Source organism: Bufo gargarizans, chromosome 6 (assembly GCF_014858855.1).
Source record: "Bufo gargarizans isolate SCDJY-AF-19 chromosome 6, ASM1485885v1, whole genome shotgun sequence".
Lineage (NCBI taxonomy): Eukaryota > Metazoa > Chordata > Amphibia > Anura > Bufonidae > Bufo > Bufo gargarizans.
The window spans coordinates 352,847,189-352,864,612 of NC_058085.1; the positions used below are offsets into that span (position 1 = coordinate 352,847,189).

Genomic DNA, 17,424 nt, shown 5'->3' on the forward strand with positions numbered 1-17,424 from the left:
AAAATAAAAGATTTTTTTTTTTGTGTTATTCTGGGACGCTACGATTTGTCTACCACAATGTTGTAAACCTGCCCACAGATGCAGTAATGGAATTACGTAGTGGAGTTTGTAATGTTCTCCTGCCGGGGTTTCCTCCTGGTTCTCCGGTTTCCTCCCACACTCCAAAGACATACTGATAGCGAACTTAGATTGTGAGCCCCATTGCGGACAATAAGCGATAATAATGTCTGTAAGCGGAATATGTCAGTGCTATATAAGTGCATAAGATAAAATTAATGTGTATGTTAATTCATGGTATCAATACATTGTTTTTACAATATTTTTATTTTTTTTTTCTAACTAGCCTTCTGGAATTTTAGAAGAAAATACTCAGACGTTTCTCCTCTGCCCATCAGGTAGCAAATCATTGTTGGAGTTATGTATAAAAGAGATGTACTTTTGTTGTATTGCAAGTGTCTTTTCCAGGGTATTCCACAGAGATTTTGTTGCAATAACTGCATGTGTAAGGCTACTTTCACACTTGCGTTCGGTGCGGATCCGTCTGGTATCTGCACAGACGGATCCGCACCTATAATGCAAACGCTTAGATCCGTTCAGAACGGATCCGTTTGCATTACCATGAACAAAAAAAAATATATATATATATTTTTTTTTGTTCATGATAATGCAAACGGATCCGTTTTGACTTTACATTGAAAGTCAATGGGGGACGGATCCGTTTGAAAATCGAACCATACTGTGTTAACTTCAAACGGATCCGTCCCCATTGACTTACATTGTAAGTCTGGACGGATCCGTTTGCCTCCGCACGGCCAGGCGGACACCAGAATGCTGCAAGCAGCGTTCAGGTGTCCGCCTGCTGAGCGGAGCGGAGGACAAACGGAGCCAGACTGATGCATTCTGAGCGGATCCGCATCCACTCAGAATGCATTAGGGCTGGACGGATCCGTTCAGGCCCGCTTGTGAGAGCCTTCAAACGGAACTTACAAGCAGAGCCCCGGACGCAAGTGTGAAAGTAGCCTAACATGAACTTGTCACGGATTACAGGCATTTCACCAATTACAAAAAAAAATAATTCAAAAGTGTTCCACTGATCCCTCAAAAAACAAGAAAAAAAAGTTTGGGATCTCAGAATACAGCAAAAGCAAATGATCGTAAAAAAGAGCAAAAAGATGTTTTTATTGTTCAAAAGTAGTACATAAGGACAACAACTGTATATAAATGTTGTATCACCATAAGGGCACTGACCTGCAGTAACGGAGAAAGATGTAAAAATTTAACTCTACCAGCAAACCCCCACCCACCCAAAAAATATTGCAGAATTAGTTTTTGTTTTTCATCCCTTTCCCCCAAAAAGTTTTTAAATACTTTATTTTATGTACTCTAAAATGTTGTTATAAAAAATATAACTCTTCCAGTAAAAAAAAAAAAAGCTCACTTATGGATATATTGAAAGAAAGATTAAATGTTAGAAGTCTCGGAAAGATGGGATGAAATAAAACGAATAAAATCACATGATGGAGGCCAGAACTGGCTACAGCATAATGGGGTTAATGAGAAAAACTGAGCCACAACCACCATAATGATAGATTAAGAACTGAAAGGGCATCTGCCATTGACCGGCACTGCAACACTATAAGGCTGAGTACGGACCGTATACGGACCGCAAAAAACGGCCCGCAAAACGGAAAAAAAAAACGGTCGTGTGAAAGAGGCCTAAGGCTGAGTTCACACGAGCGTGACAGATTTGGTCCGGATGCGTTCAGGGTGCGTTCAGTTAAACTCGCACCATTTTGCAAGCAAGTTCAGTCAGTTTTGGCTGCAATTGCGTTTAGTTGTTCAGTTTTTTCCGCGCGGGTGCAATGCGTTTTGATGCGTTTTTCATCAAAACGCATTGCACCGTGTAGTGCCGCGGCAATTTTAGGTTAGGACCCACTCATAGAGGCAACCTTGGCGTGGTGAGTAGGCTTATGCCTTTTGATCAAAATGTACACAAATGCCTCATTTAGCATGTAGCATGGAGGTAGTACACATGCGCGATTCAGTGCTGTCTCCTGCAGGAACGCAGGGATGAGATCATAGCATTAGCAGTGGATGTGCGATTCATTTCTTCTTTTCTCTCATTATTCAATATTATACTGCATTTTAACACTAAAAAGAACCAAAATCTAAAACAATGATATAATAGGAATAAAGAATAAGTTATTAGGACAGTCTATTAGTCCTCTCACAGTCTACACTGGTGTCATCTTGTGATATTCCCTGTTCTTCTAGGAGACAGTGTGAGGAGAACCGTTATGTTGGACGTTCCAGAGAAGGTGGTGCCAGGCTCAGAACAAGCCCTTATCTCTGTTTTAGGTGAGAATTTTCTGTATTGCAAGCCTAGGCGTGTGCGCAGCCTATTGCATTAGGGTATGCACCCTAAAGCACAAACACTGCGGGCACGTGTGTATGTATGTATGTATGTATGTATGTATATACAGTACAGACCAAAAGTTTGGACACACCTTCTCATTCAAAGAGTTTTCTTTATTTTCATGACTATGAAAATTGTAGATTCACACTGAAGGCATCAAAACTATGAATTAACACATGTGGAATTATATACATAACAAAAAAGTGTGAAACAACTGAACATATGTCATATTCTAGGTTCTTCAAAGTAGCCACCTTTTGCTTTGATTACTGCTTTGCACACTCTTGGCATTCTCTTGATGAGCTTTAAGAGGTAGTCACCTGAAATGGTTTTCACTTCACAGGTGTGCCCTGTCAGGTTTAATAAGTGTGGTTTTTTGCCTTATAAATGGGGTTGGGACCATCAGTTGGGTTGTGGAGAAGTCAGATGGATACACAGCTGATAGTCCTACTGAATAGACTGTTAGAATTTGTATTATGGCAAGTAAAAAGCAGCTAAGTAAAGAAAAATGAGTGGCCATCATTACTTTAAGAAATTAAGGTCAGTCAGTCCGAAAAATTGGGAAAACTTTGAAAGTGTCCCCAAGTGCAGTCACAAAAACCATCAAGCGCTACAAAGAAACTGGCTCACATGCGGACCGCCCCAGGAAAGGAAGACCAAGAGTCACCTCTGCTGCGGAGGATAAGTTCACCCGAGTCACCAGCCTCAGAAATCGCAGGTTAACAGCAGCTCAGATTAGAGACCAGGTCAATGCCACACAGAGTTCTAGCAGCAGACACATCTCTAGAACAACTGTTAAGAGGAGACTGTGTGAATCAGGTCTTCATGGTAGAATATCTGCTAAGAAACCACTGCTAAGGACAGGCAACAAGCAGAAGAGACTTGTTTGGGCTAAAGAACACAAGGAATGGACATTAGACCAGTGGAAATCTGTGCTTTGGTCTGATGAGTCCAAATTTGAGATCTTTGGTTCCAACCACCATGTCTTTGTGCGAAGCAGAAAAGGTGACCGGATGGACTCTACATGCCTGGTTCCCACCGTGAAGCATGGAGGAGGAGGTGTGATGGTGTGGGGGTGCTTTGCTGGTGACACTGTTGGGGATTTATTCAAAATTAAAGGCATACTGAATCAGCATGGCTACCACAGCATCTTGCAGCGGCATGCTATTCCATCCGGTTTGCGTTTAGTTGGACCATCATTTATTTTTCAACAGGACAATGAGCCCAAACACACCTCCAGGCTGTGTAAGGGCTATTTGACCATGAAGGAGAGTGATGGGGTGCTGCGCCAGATGACCTGGCCTCCACAGTCACCGGACCTGAACCCAATCGAGATGGTTTGGGGTGAGCTGGACCGCAGAGTGAAGGCAAAAGGGCCAACAAGTGCTAAGCATCTCTGGGAACTCCTTCAAGACTGTTGGAAGACCATTTCAGGTGACTACCTCTTGAAGCTCATCAAGAGAATGCCAAGAGTGTGCAAAGCAGTAATCAAAGCAAAAGGTGGCTACTTTGAAGAACCTAGAATATGACATATTTTCAGTTGTTTCACACTTTTTTGTTATGTATATAATTACACATGTGTTAATTCATAGTTTTGATGCCTTCAGTGTGAATCTACAATTTTCATAGTCATGAAAATAAAGAAAACTCTTTGAATGAGAAGGTGTGTCCAAACTTTTGGTCTGTACTGTATATATATATAACCTTTATGCCATTAGCCCCCATTATCAGCCCTTATGCCTCATTAGCCCCTATTATGCCTCTCATTAGCTCCCATTATGCCTCATTAGCCCCAATTATACCCCATTATCCCCAATCAACAGCCCTTATGTCGTATTAGCCCCCATCATCAGCCCTTATGCCTAATTAGCCCCCATCACCAGCTCTTATGCCTCATTAGCCCCCATTGTCAGCCCTTATACCTCATTAACCACCATTATCAGCCCTTATGCCTCATTAGCCCCCATTATCAGCCCTTATGCTTCATTGGTCCCCATTATGCCTCTCATTACCCCCATATGCCTCATTACCCCCATATGCCTCATTAGCCCCATATGCCTCATTAGCCCCCATTATGCCTCTCATTAGGCCCCATTATGCCTCTTATTAGCCTCCATTATGCCTCTCATTAGCCCCCATTAATGCCCCCCAGCAGCCTCATTTAAAAAAAAAAAACACCTCTCTGCTCCTGGATGCTCCTTACCGCCCGCCATTTTCTTCCTCCTGATGTCGGCTCCCGGCTGCGTGCTCTGAACTGGCGGGCACAGGGTGACGTCACAAAGTGCCTCACGAGTGCCTCACGCTGTGCGCAGCCCTGCACAGCCGACAGCCGAGGACCAGGAAGCGATAAGTACAGAGCGTTCACTGCTTCCTAGTCCTCCGGTTCTAATAAGCGCTTCCAAAATGGAAGCGCTTCATTAGTATTCACCAGCCAGCAGGCTTGATTAGGGTGCGCACACCTATGACTGTAAGTATAGTAAGTCAACAAATAGCCACACATATTGGACATACAGTATATAGAACTCTCCAGGGTTATTCCTAGCTATAAACTATCTTAGTGTCTTGTAAACCTTAGCACATGCCAATCAAATCTTGCCTAAAATGATTGCACACTATTTCTAGGAAGTCAGTGGGTTCACCATGGTTTTTCCTATGCTGTTTCGGCAGGTGACTTAATGGGAAGCTCCATATCTAACATTGGTGAGACCCTGACTCTTCCGTTTGGATCTGGGGAGCAGAATTTGGTGGATTTCATTCCAATTTCTTACATTGTAAAATATTTGGAGACCACCAAGAACCTAACACCTAAAATAAAAGAGAGATCTACCACCTATCTAACCAAAGGTGAGTTATATGGATAATTGTGAGAGAAACAAATGTCTGATGAATCAACAATTTGGCAATATGATGGATAATTTTCCTAACGAATGCTGACCATTCCTCTAGCATGGTGACAAATTTGGAATTGTAATGGAGGTTGGAGAGTCCTACAACTCTGGTGTGACCCCAGTAACCTGCTTCACTCATCACCCATGTCACACCTGTCGGAAATAGCTCACCATTTTGTGACTTGGTCTCGTATTTTTAACCTTAAAGAGAACCCATGATCTGGTTCATGCTGCCTGAACCACGGATCATGAATTCCCGACAGGGTTTCTCATGATATAGAGCTATGTTTTACACTGGAATACTGCTGTGTTTCAGAGAAGAGATACTTTTATGATAGCATTTACTCATTTTGGGCTAAAAAAATAATAATTTATAATTGGTCTTTATTTAAAGAAATGCTTAACCTTTCAGCTTGCAAGTCAGCTTGCAAGATGTGACTGGTCTCTTTGAATCCCATCACCTGACTGCTTATGTGTAACTTATGTTTGGTTTTACCTCCGGTGCAGATTTTCTGACTTCTAATCTATTTTGTTATACAGGTTATCTTAGACAGCTGATGTTTAAAAAGGCCGATGGCTCTTACAGTGTTTACCATGGCCTCCCCGGTAGCACCTGGTAGGTACTAAAGCCAGATATTGGATTACAAGCCTTATACAAGTGACATTTATATACAAGCTTGCCAATTTGTGACTTGGTGTTCAGGCCACTATTTCACTTAAAGGGGTCATCCAGGACTAGAAAAGCATGGCTGCTTTTTTCCAGAATCAGCACCATATGCGTTATGCCTGAATGAGAAGAGCTGCAATACCACACACAAACTGTAGACAGGCGTAGTACTGTTTTTAAAAGAAAGCAGCCACGTTTTTCTAATCCTGGAAAAACCACTTACCTATATTTGAAAGTTCTGTGCTATAATGTATGTAAGTCCCACTAAGTAACTTTACGTGGTCTGCCACTCTATGTCTGAGTTGATGTGGTTCCTAGATGCTTCCATTTTGCAATGATAAGACACTTGATGGTGAAATGTCTTGTTGCAGCAGTGGCATCCAATTTCAGGAGCACTTTGAAATTTCGTGAGCTCTTTATAACAAGCCATTCTTTGCCAAATGTTTGTAAAAGAAGACTGTGTGTGCTGGACTTTATACACCTGTGACAATGGGGCTGAATGAACAACCTGAATTTAATGATGAAGGGTGTCCTAATACTTTTCTCCATACATCTGTGGCCATCTAGTGGTGATGAATTGGTTTTCTAGCATGTCACAATAATGTATTGAATTTGTCCTGTGAAATACTAGAGTCCTTAACCGCCTCCGGACCGCCTAACGCAGATGTGCGGTCCGGAGGCGGCAGCGCTGCGCACAACGACGCATATACGCGTCATCTCGCGAGACGCGAGATGACGCGCTATGCGGCCCGCGCATGCGCAGTTCGCGCCGGCATTTCGTCAGGGACCATTTCGTCATCAGCTTGCCAGCCAATGATCGCGGCTGGCAAGCTGATGATTTTTCAAAAAAGCCAATCACAGAGCCATATATCAGATCATATTTGTAAATATGATCTGTTATATGGCTGCCTGCTCCTCTGCTGGTTCTTTTCGTCGGTTGGATCCAGCAGAGGAGCAGGCTTCACAGTGAGTACACCAAACAGCACACTTTAGCCCCAGATCACCCCCCTGAACCCCAATTAACCCTTTGATCACCCCTTTGTCAATCACTAGTGAAAGGAAAAAAGTGATCAGTGTAAACTTTCACTTATTTTTTTCACTGGTATTGACCGTTAGGTTTTAGGTATAGTTTAGGCCCCTTGGTTAGGTAGTTAGCGATCAGTTAGCGCCCAGCCCACCGCACCGCAGTCCGTTATTCGCTGATTAGCGTATCGCTAATCAGCATTTGTACTTTTATAGTATCTGGAAGTGATCAAAACTGATCACGGTCAGATCTATAATAGTACTAGTGTCACTTTAGTTCGCCCTCCACCCAAAACGCAGTGTTTGCCCGATCAGGCCTGATCGGTCGCCCACACGTGCGTTCGCCCACACCCGCCCCACCGCAGTGACAAAAAAATTTTTTGGGGGATCACTGCACAATCACTTTACACGCACTGTGGCGATAAAAAAATCAGTTTTGATATTTTTTATCAACCGCAGCGGCCTCCGGTACTTCGCTAGTCTCCCCTTTGTAAGACAGGCTTGCTTTTTTTTCTTGGGTAGTCTCAGGGAATACCCCTAAATTTAGTTGCCCACATGTCTAACAGGGGGTATTCTTCTGAAGAGGCCTACAGGCTTCTGACCCAGTCGGATGAGGAGTGGGAACCCTCATCTGATGAATCCAGCGGGTCAGAATACGAACCTGTAGAAAGCAGTGGCTCTCTGACCCAAAGTTCGGACGAGGAGGCTGAGGTCCCTGATACCACCAGGCGTACCCGGCCCCGTGTCGCTAGACCACAGGTTGCGCAGGATCCGCTTCAAGAGCAGCAGAGTGGGGCTGGTGCTGTCGGATTACGTGGTGAGGCATACACCAGCAGCCCAGCCCTCCCTGGACCTAGTACCAGCACTGCCGTACAACCTGGTGAAGTAGCGAGCACCAGAAGGGCAGTTGAAGCTGGTACGGTGGCACGTGCAGTAGTGACCCCGTCGCAGCCACCGCAAAGACGTGCCCGTAGAGCCCCTAGAATCCCAGAGGTGCTGGCAAACCCTGATTGGCAGTCCCCAACTTCAGCCGCACCTGTAGTTTTCCCTTTCACTGCCCAGTCTGGAGTTCGGGTTGAGACAGCTCAGATCGGTTCGGCCCTGGGATTTTTTGAGCTGTTCTTGACTGCGGAGCTTTTAGACATAGTTGTGGCCGAAACAAACAGATATGCCACACAATTTATGCCCAGCCTTTCCGGTGGAAACCAGTCCAAGTTTCCGAAATTAAAACTTTTCTGGGCCTCCTCCTCAACATGGGCCTGACAAAAAAGCATGAATTGCGGTCATATTGGTCCACGAACCCGATTCATCACATGCCCATGTTCTCTGCTGCTATGTCCAGGGCACGTTTTGAGGCCATCCTGCGTTTCCTGCACTTTAGTGACAACACCGCCTCCCGTCCCAGGGGCCACCCAGCTTTTGACCGGCTCCACAAAATTCGGCCCCTCATAGACCATTTCAACCAGAAATTTGCAGATATTTATACCCCAGAGCAAAACATCTGCGTAGACGAGTCCCTGATACATTTTACCGGGCGCCTTGGCTTCAAACAATACATCCCAAGCAAGCGCGCCCGGTATGGGGTCAAATTGTATAAGCTCTGTGAAAGGGCCACAGGCTATACCCACAAATTTCGGATCTATGAGGGAAAAGATCAGACCCTGGAGCCGGTCGGTTGCCCTGACTACCTGGGGAGCAGTGGGAAGACAGTTTGGGACTTGGTGTCACCCTTATTCGGCAAGGGGTACCATCTTTATGTGGACAATTTTTACACAAGTGTGGCCCTCTTTAGGCATTTGTTTCTAGAACGGATTGGCGCCTGTGGTACCGCGCAAACTAGTCGCGCGGGCTTCCACCAACGGCTCGTTACCACCCGTCTTGCAAGGGGGCAGAGGGCCGCACTGTGTAATGAAGAACTGCTCGCGGTGAAATGGAGAGACAAGCGTGACGTTTACATGCTCTCCTCCATTCACGCAGACACGACAATACAAATTGAGCGAGCAACCCGTGTCATTGAAAAGCCCCTCTCAGTCCATGACTATAACCTCCACATGGGAGGGGTGGACTTCAATGACCAGATGTTGTCTCCGTATTTAGTTTCCCGCAGAACCAGACGCTGGTATAAGAAGGTGTCTGTATATTTAATTCAATTGGCTCTGTACAATAGTTTTGTTCTCTACAGTAAGGCTGGGAGAACTAGATCCTTCCTCAAATTTCAGGAAGAGATCATCGAGAACCTCCTGTACCCAGGAGGTTCCGTGGCCCCATCCACCAGTGTAGTTAGCCGTCTACACGAGCGACATTTCCCCAATGTCGTTCCTGGTACCTCAACCCAACCGTCACCCCGAAAAAGATGTTGTGTCTGTAGCAGGAGTGGAATAAGGCGTGACACCCGCTATTTCTGTCCTGACTGTCCTGACCACCCTGCCCTATGCTTTGGAGAGTGTTTCCGGAAGTACCACTCACAGGTACACTATTAGCATAGGGATCATCTCACCAGGATAGGCACACAGGGCTATTAGGGCCCATTCACTCACTGCTGCTGCAAACGTCTCCTTTCACATGGGACAAAGTGCATAACGCACTTCGCCACATCTTTGGGCGATTTGCGCTTTGCACATTGACCCATGGGGAAGGAGAGGTTTGTTCTATAAAGGTAAAAAAAACAAAAAAAACAAAAAAAAAACACCAGTAAGCAAAAAGGTTAATGTTCAGTTCAAAAAGTTAAAGTTACATGTTCTGTTGCAAAGTTAATAAAATTATTGCGTTGCGGTCTGGTTTTTTCTTTTTGTCTTTTTACCTTCCAGGTGGACCAACCGATCGACCAGCTGCAGCACCGATGTGCTTTCTGACAGAAGCATTGCGCTGCTGTCAGATTACACGCAAGTCGGTGTATGCGGCGCTGCAAGACGGGATTTTCTCCTCTGCAGTAACAGATATGTTTGCCGAGGCATACGAGCTGAGGAGGAGGCGGCGTTCCTATGCTTTGGCAAACACTTTGTATATATATATAAAAAAAATAATAATAATAAATCCCGGCAATGATTTATTCATCCACATCGATTGATGTGAATGGAGAAATCTGGTTTGCCAGGGCATACGAGCTAAGTGGGTATGGATGTAGGGCGGAGCTCCTATGTCCTGGCAGACGCCTTTCCCCTCCATTTTTTTTTTTGGGCAGAGATTTTTTCATCCACATTGATCGATGCGAATGAAGAAATCTGTGCCGTTCATTTTTTTCTTTCAGCCCAGAGGCTGAACGGAAAAAAAAATCTCATTACCTGTATGCTCAATATAAGGAGAATAGCAGAAACTCCTAATGCTGGCCATACATGTAATGATTGCGGAGACCCTCAAATGCCAGGGCAGTACAAACACCCCACAACTGACCCCATTTTGGAAAGAAGACACCCCAAGGTATTTGCTGAGGGGCATATTGAGTCCATGAAAGATTTAAATTTTTGTCCTAAATTAGCGGAAAGTGAGACTTTGTGAGAAAAAACAAAAAAAAAAATCTATTTCCGCTAACTTATGCGAAAAAATTTTTTTTCTATGAACTTGCCAGGCCCCTCATTGGATACCTTGGGGTGTCTTCTTTCCAAAGTGGAGTCACATGTGGGGTATTTATACTGCCCTGGCTTTTTAGGGGCCCCAAATGTCTAAAAATGCCCTCCTAAAAGGAATTTGGGCACCTTTGCGCATCTAGGCTGCAAAAAAGTGTGACACATCTGGTATCGCCGTACTCAGGAGAAGTTGGGGAATGTGTTTTGGGGTGTCATTTTACATATACCCATGCTGGGTGAGAAAAATATCTTGGTCAAATGCCAACTTTGTATAAAAAAATGGGAAAAGTTGTCTTTTGCCAAGATATTTCTCTCACCCAGCATGGGTATATGTAAAATGACACCCCAAAACACATTCCCCAACTTCTCCTGAGTACGGCGATACCAGATGTGTGACACTTTTTTGATGCCAAGGTGGGCAAAGGGGCACATATTCCAAAGTGCACCTTTCGGATTTCACCGGTCATTTTTTACAGATTTTGATTGCAAAGTACTTCTCACACATATGGGCCCCTAAATTGCCAGGGCAGTATAACTACGCCACAAGTGACCCCATTTTGGAAAGAAGACACCCCAAGGTATTCCGTGAGGGGCATGGCGAGTTCCTAGAATTTTTTATTTTTTGTCGCAAGTTAGTGGAATATGAGACTTTGTAAGGAAAAAAGAGAAAAAAAAAATTCATCATTTTCCGCTAACTTGTGACAAAAAAAAAAGAAATTCTAGGAACTCGCCATGCCCCTCACGGAATACCTTGGGGTGTCTTCTTTCCAAAATGGGGTCACTTGTGGCGTAGTTATACTGCCCTGGCAATTTAGGGGCCCAAATGTGTTAGAAGTACCTTGCAATCAAAATGTGTAAAAAATGGCCTGTGAAATCTGAAAGGTGCACTTTGGAATATGTGCCCCTTTGCCCACCTTGGCAGCAAAAAAGTGTGACACATCTGGTATCGCCGTACTCAGGAGAAGTTGGGGAATGTGTTTTGGGGTGTCATTTTACATATACCCATGCTGGGTGAGAGAAATATCTTGGCAAAAGACAACTTTTCCCATTTTTTTATACAAAGTTGGCATTTGACCAAGATATTTTTCTCACCCAGCATGGGTATATGTAAAATGACACCCCAAAACACATTCCCCAACTTCTCCTGAGTACGGCAATACCAGATGTGTGACACTTTTTTGCTGCCAAGGTGGGCAAAGGGGCACATATTCCAAAGTGCACCTTTCGGATTTCACCGGTCATTTTTTACACATTTTGATTGCAAAGTTCTTCTCACACATTTGGGCCCCTAAATTGCCAGGGCAGTATAACTACCCCACAAGTGACCCCATTTTGGAAAGAAAACACCCCAAGGTATTCTGTGAGGGGCATGGTGAGTTCCTAGAATTTTTTATTTTATGTCGCAAGTTAGTGGAATATGAGACTTTGTAAGAAAAACAAATAAAAAAAATCATCATCATTTTCCGCTAACTTGTGACAAAAAATAAAAAGTTCTATGAACTCACTATGCCCATCAGCGAATACCTTAGGGTGTCTACTTTCCGAAATGGGGTCATTTGTGGGGGTTTTCTACTGTCTGGGCATTGTAGAACCTCAGGAATCATGACAGGTGCTCAGAAAGTCAGAGCTGCTTCAAAAAGCGGAAATTCACATTTTTGTACCATAGTTTGTAAATGCTATAACTTTTACCCAAACCATTTTTTTTTTTTGCCCAAACATTTTTTTTTTATCAAAGACATGTAGAACAATAAATTTGGCGAAAAATTTATATATGGATGTCGGTTTTTTTGCAAAATTTTACAGCTGAAAGTGAAAAATGTCATTTTTTTGCAAAAAAATCGTTACATTTTGATTAATAAAAAAAAATGTAAAAATGTCAGCAGCAATAAAATACCACCAAATGAAAGCTCCATTAGTGAGAAGAAAAGGAGGTAAAATTCATTTGGGTGGCAAGTTGCATGACCGAGCGATAAACGGTGAAAGGAGTGTAGTGCCGAAGTGTAAAAAGTGCTCTGGTCATGAAGGGGGTTTCAGCTAGCGGGGCTGAAGTGGTTAAATAGATTCAAATTTGTTCTCATGAATGGGGCTGAGCTCCAATACCAGAGACATCCCTTGACCAGCAGTGGTACTGATTCTCTACTCTAATCCACAGCAAACCATTTTATTTATGACTTGGTAGCTGTATAAGGACAGGTTCACATCAGCGTTATAGATTCCGTTTTTGTTTTCAAAATAGGGGAATCCATAAGACAGAAGTCAAAACGGAAGCCTTTAAGAGGAATTCCGTTTTGATCCTTCATAATACAAGTCTATGGGCAGCCTGCATAACAGAAACCAGAACGGATCCGCTATGCTGCTCATAGACTTATATTATGATGAAATGCAAAACGGAAGCCTTTAAAAGGCCTTTTGCTTTCCGTCATAATGGAAGTCTATGGGAATCATAACGGATCCGTCAGGGTTCCGTTATGGAAAATGGAAAAAAAAAGTCCTGTTGACAGGACTTTGTTTTCCGTCTTGCATAACGGGAACAGACGGATCCGTTATGATTCCCATAGACTTCTATTATGACAGATCAAAATGGAATGTCTCTTAAAGGCTTCCGTTTGACTTCCGTCGTACGGATTCCGTTAATTTCCATTATAACCATGTTATAACGGAAAACAAAAAAGGAATCCATAATGGTGATGTGAACCCGCCCTAAGACTGTCTCCTATTTCAGGCTCACCGCCTTCACAGTGAGGTCCTTCAGTCACGCTAAAGACCTTATCTACATCCAGGAGAAGCATATTGACGATGCTGTGAGATGGCTCAGTAGTTTGCAGTTACCCAGTGGATGCTTTCAAGAAGTTGGAGAAATCTTTAACAACTACTTAATGGTACCTACAACTGTTTTATAAAAAATGCTTGATATGCAGGTATTATAATCACTGATTTTGTGTTGTGATATTTTTGGGATATCATACAATAAATATATTCTGACTGAAGGGATGCAAATAAATTCTCCTGGGATCTATTCACACTTTGTCTTCCAAAAGGCACCACACCTGTCTATAGGGTATGTGTGGTACTGCAGCTTACCCCATTCAATTACGTAGAACTATAATTTGAGTGAAACTGCAATTCCAGACACAACCCATGGGTGAAACGGCTGTTGGCTCTAATTGATAGGGAGGGCACATTATTGGAGGACTTTATTAGCTCATCTTGGACATAGAAGTTAATTCGTTGCTGAAATCAGAAAACTGTGTTAATAAGTTGAACATCTTTGATGATACCTTTTTGACACATGGGGGGGTCATTTATTAAGGATCGGAGTTTCACATGTCCTAGTAAAAACCACATCGGAGGAAGAGCTGACCAGTTTAAGAGGTGCAAATGAGCCTCTAGGAGCAACAGGGGAGTTGCCTTTACACCTGGAGGCTCTGCTCTCTCTGCAACTGCCGCACTCTCTCCACTTTAATTGACAGGGTCAGGCATAATGATGTTTTCACTGTATGGCCTTGTCAAAGTGCAGAGGGTACGGAAGTTGCAGAGAGAGCAGAGCCTCTAGGTGTAACAGCAACACCCCTGTTGCTGTTACATCATTTTTCTCAGCAATGCAGGCACATATGAACAGGTCAGCCAGTTTCATAGGTACAAATCTGCTGACGGATGCCCTTTTAATAAATCGGGCTGTGGAGCTCCTCCCTACAGTCAGCCTCCACCCGCCCACTTTTTGCAAATGTGGCAAGAGTGTCAGAAAAAGCAAAAACGTTGCAAATTTTGCTGGAAAACAGCACTTGCGACAAGACTTTTCTACTTCAGTTTGTAGAGCTTTGGTATATAATCCCCATGGTGCTTTTTTCTTTGCAGAGAGAGGCCGATAACAATGTGACGCTTACAGCATACATAACAATAGCTCTGCTGGAACATGGCCAGGTGTACAATGTAAGTACTGTATCCTTATTTCATTTTATACCATTTTTTATTGCGTCCTGAACCATAGGAGGTTACCCCATGATTTATGTAAAAAATGAAAATCAGACATCATATAGTACATGATAGTCTCTTTCTAGCAAACCAGCCCTGTACCTCACATGGATCCAGAGATCTCCCCATTAATTTCTCCAATTGCTCTGCTAGTTTTATTTCAAGCTGGCAGCTAAGGGAACATGGCCTTCATGTCTCCATATCGCAGCTTAGGCTGGGTTCACACTTGAGCGTTGCGCAAACGCGCGTTTTACGCGCGTTTTTGACGCGCATTTTTATGCGCGTTTTTGTAATAGTAAACGCGCGTTTGACGCGCGTTTGTGTGATTCACTACAGTGTCCTATGGCCACAAACGCCCCAAAAGTCGCTCATGTACTTTTTGGAGCGTCGGGCGTTTTACAGCGCGATCGTACGCGCTGTAAAACGCCCAAGTGTGAACCATTCCCATAGGGAATCATTGGTTTCTCCTTGTTGAGCGTTTTACAGCGCGTAGGAACGCGCTGTAAAACGCTCAGGTGTGAACCCAGCCTTAGGGTGTGTCCTTTCTGTTGCAGCTCTCTCCCTATAACTGTCACAGCTTCCAACAGTACAGTCGTGGCCAAAAGTTTTGAGAATTACATACATATTGGAAATTGGAAAAGTTGCTGCTTAAGTTTTTATAATAGCAATTTGCATATACTCCAGAATGTTATGAAGAGTGATCAGATGAATTGCATAGTCCTTCTTTGCCATGAAAATTAACTTAATCCCCCAAAAAAAACTTTCCACTGCATTTCATTGCTGTCATTAAAGGACCTGCTGAGATCATTTCAGTAATCGTCTTGTTAACTCAGGTGAGAATGTTGATGAGCACAAGGCTGGAGATCATTATGTCAGGCTGATTGGGTTAAAATGGCAGACTTGACCTGTTAAAAGGAAAGTGAAGCTTGAAATCATTGTTCTTCCATTGTTAACCATGGTGACCTGCAAAGAAACGCGTGCAGCCATCATTGCATTGCATAAAAATGGCTTCACAGGCAAGGATATTGTGGCTACTAACATTGCACCTCAATCAACAATTTATAGGATCATCAAGAACTTCAAGGAAAGAGGTTCAATTCTTGTTAAGAAGGCTTCAGGGCGACCAAGAGAGTCCAGCAAGCGCCAGGATCGTCTCCTAAAGAGGATTCAGCTGCGGGATCGGAGTGCCACCAGTGCAGAGCTTGCTCAGGAATGGCAGCAGGCAGGTGTGAGCGCATCTGCACGCACAGTGAAGACTTTTGGAAGATGGCCTGGTGTCAAGAAGGGCAGCAAAGAAGCCACTTCTCTCCTAAAAAAACATCAGGGACAGATTGATCTTCTGCAGAAAATATGGTGAATAGACTGCTGAGGACTGGGGCAAAGTCATATTCTCCGATGAAGCCTCTTTCCGATTGTTTGTGGCATCAGGAAAAAGGCTTGTCCGGAGAAGAAAAGGTGAGCGCTACCATCAGTCCTGTGTCATGCCAACAGTAAAGCATCCTGAGACCATTCATGTGTGGGGTTTCTTCTCATACAAGGGAGTGGGCTCACTCACAATTTTGCTCAAAAACACAGCCATGAATAAAGAATGGTACCAAAACACCCTCCAACAGTAACTTCTTCCAACAATCCAACAACAGTTTGGTGAAGAACAATGCATTTTCCAGCACGATGGAGCACCATGCCATAAGGCAAAAGTGATAACTAAGTGACTCGGGGACCAAAACATTGACATTTTGGGTCCCTGGCCTGGAAACTCCCCAGATCTTAATCCCATTGAGAACTTGTGGTCAATCTTCAAGAGGTGGGTGGACAAACAAAAACCCACTAATTCTGACAAACTCCAAGAAGTGATTATGAAAGAATGGGTTGCTATCAGTCAGGAATTGGCCCAGAAGTTGATTGAGAGCATGCCCAGTCGAATTGCAGAGGTCCTGAAAAAGAAGGGCCAACACTGCAAATACTGACTCTTTGCATAAATGTCATGTAATTGTCGATAAAAGCCTTTGAAACGTAGGAAGTGTGTGTAATTATATTTCACTACATCACAGAAACAACTGAAACTGCTACTTAGCAGCAAACTTTGTGAAAACTAATATTTGTGTCATTCTCAAAACTTTTGGCCACGACTGTAGATATTCACAGAGAAATAAGGAAAACAAACAGCAGGTGGCGCTACACTAAATTTTGAATTACATTCAAATACAAATGTAACTCATCTTGCTCATTCTAATCTGTACAATGACCTGGAATACATAATACGTTTTATAATAATTCCTAAAAATTTAGTGGAGATAATAAAGGAATGATGCAACATAGAAGTCATAAGAATAGATGCTCCAGAATTGTTACTACATGGGGAATTTAATTATCTACTAAGACATTTTAGGAGATGTGACAGGTCCTGTTTAAAGATATGGAATGTTTTTAGGTTTCGGTTGTTGAGAATGCACTGAGATGTCTGAAGAACGCAGTCGAGGATGTGAGAACTACCTACACTCAGGCTCTCCTCGCCTACGTATTCACTTTGTCGAGAGACGGTGATCTGAGAAAACGTATGCTGGAGATCCTGGGACAAGGCTGCTATAAGGAAAGGTACCGTAATGGTATTGTATGCCAGCCTCACCATATACTGTAATTATAGAATGTATTAGATGGCTGGTGTCCTATGGTTTGTTTTTTCTTCCTTTTCATAGATGGGAGCAAGCACTGGGCAGCAGATGAAAGAGATAATGGAGACGTTGAGATTTCCTCCTATGTTCTCCTTGCAAAACTCTCAGATGAAGCAGCTTCGCAAAAAGATGTTGAGGAGGCTTCTCCTGTAGTCAACTGGATTATCAAGCGGCAGAGGTCACAAGGCGGTTTCTATGCCACTCAGGTTGAACCAAGAAGACA

At 43.5% G+C, this 17,424-nt stretch overlaps 1 protein-coding gene across 1 annotated transcript in view; it reads left to right on the forward strand.

Moving 5' to 3' along the window:
* The window catches only part of LOC122942213 (alpha-2-macroglobulin-like protein 1), a 132,790-nt gene that overhangs the window by 102,008 nt on the left and 13,358 nt on the right, over window positions 1–17,424 (forward strand). Inside the window, 8 exon segments of the mRNA XM_044299713.1 lie at window positions 344–395; window positions 2,275–2,358; window positions 5,084–5,260; window positions 5,845–5,920; window positions 13,280–13,436; window positions 14,413–14,487; window positions 16,961–17,135; window positions 17,226–17,407. Of these exon segments, the coding sequence (XP_044155648.1) occupies window positions 344–395; window positions 2,275–2,358; window positions 5,084–5,260; window positions 5,845–5,920; window positions 13,280–13,436; window positions 14,413–14,487; window positions 16,961–17,135; window positions 17,226–17,407 (978 nt within the window).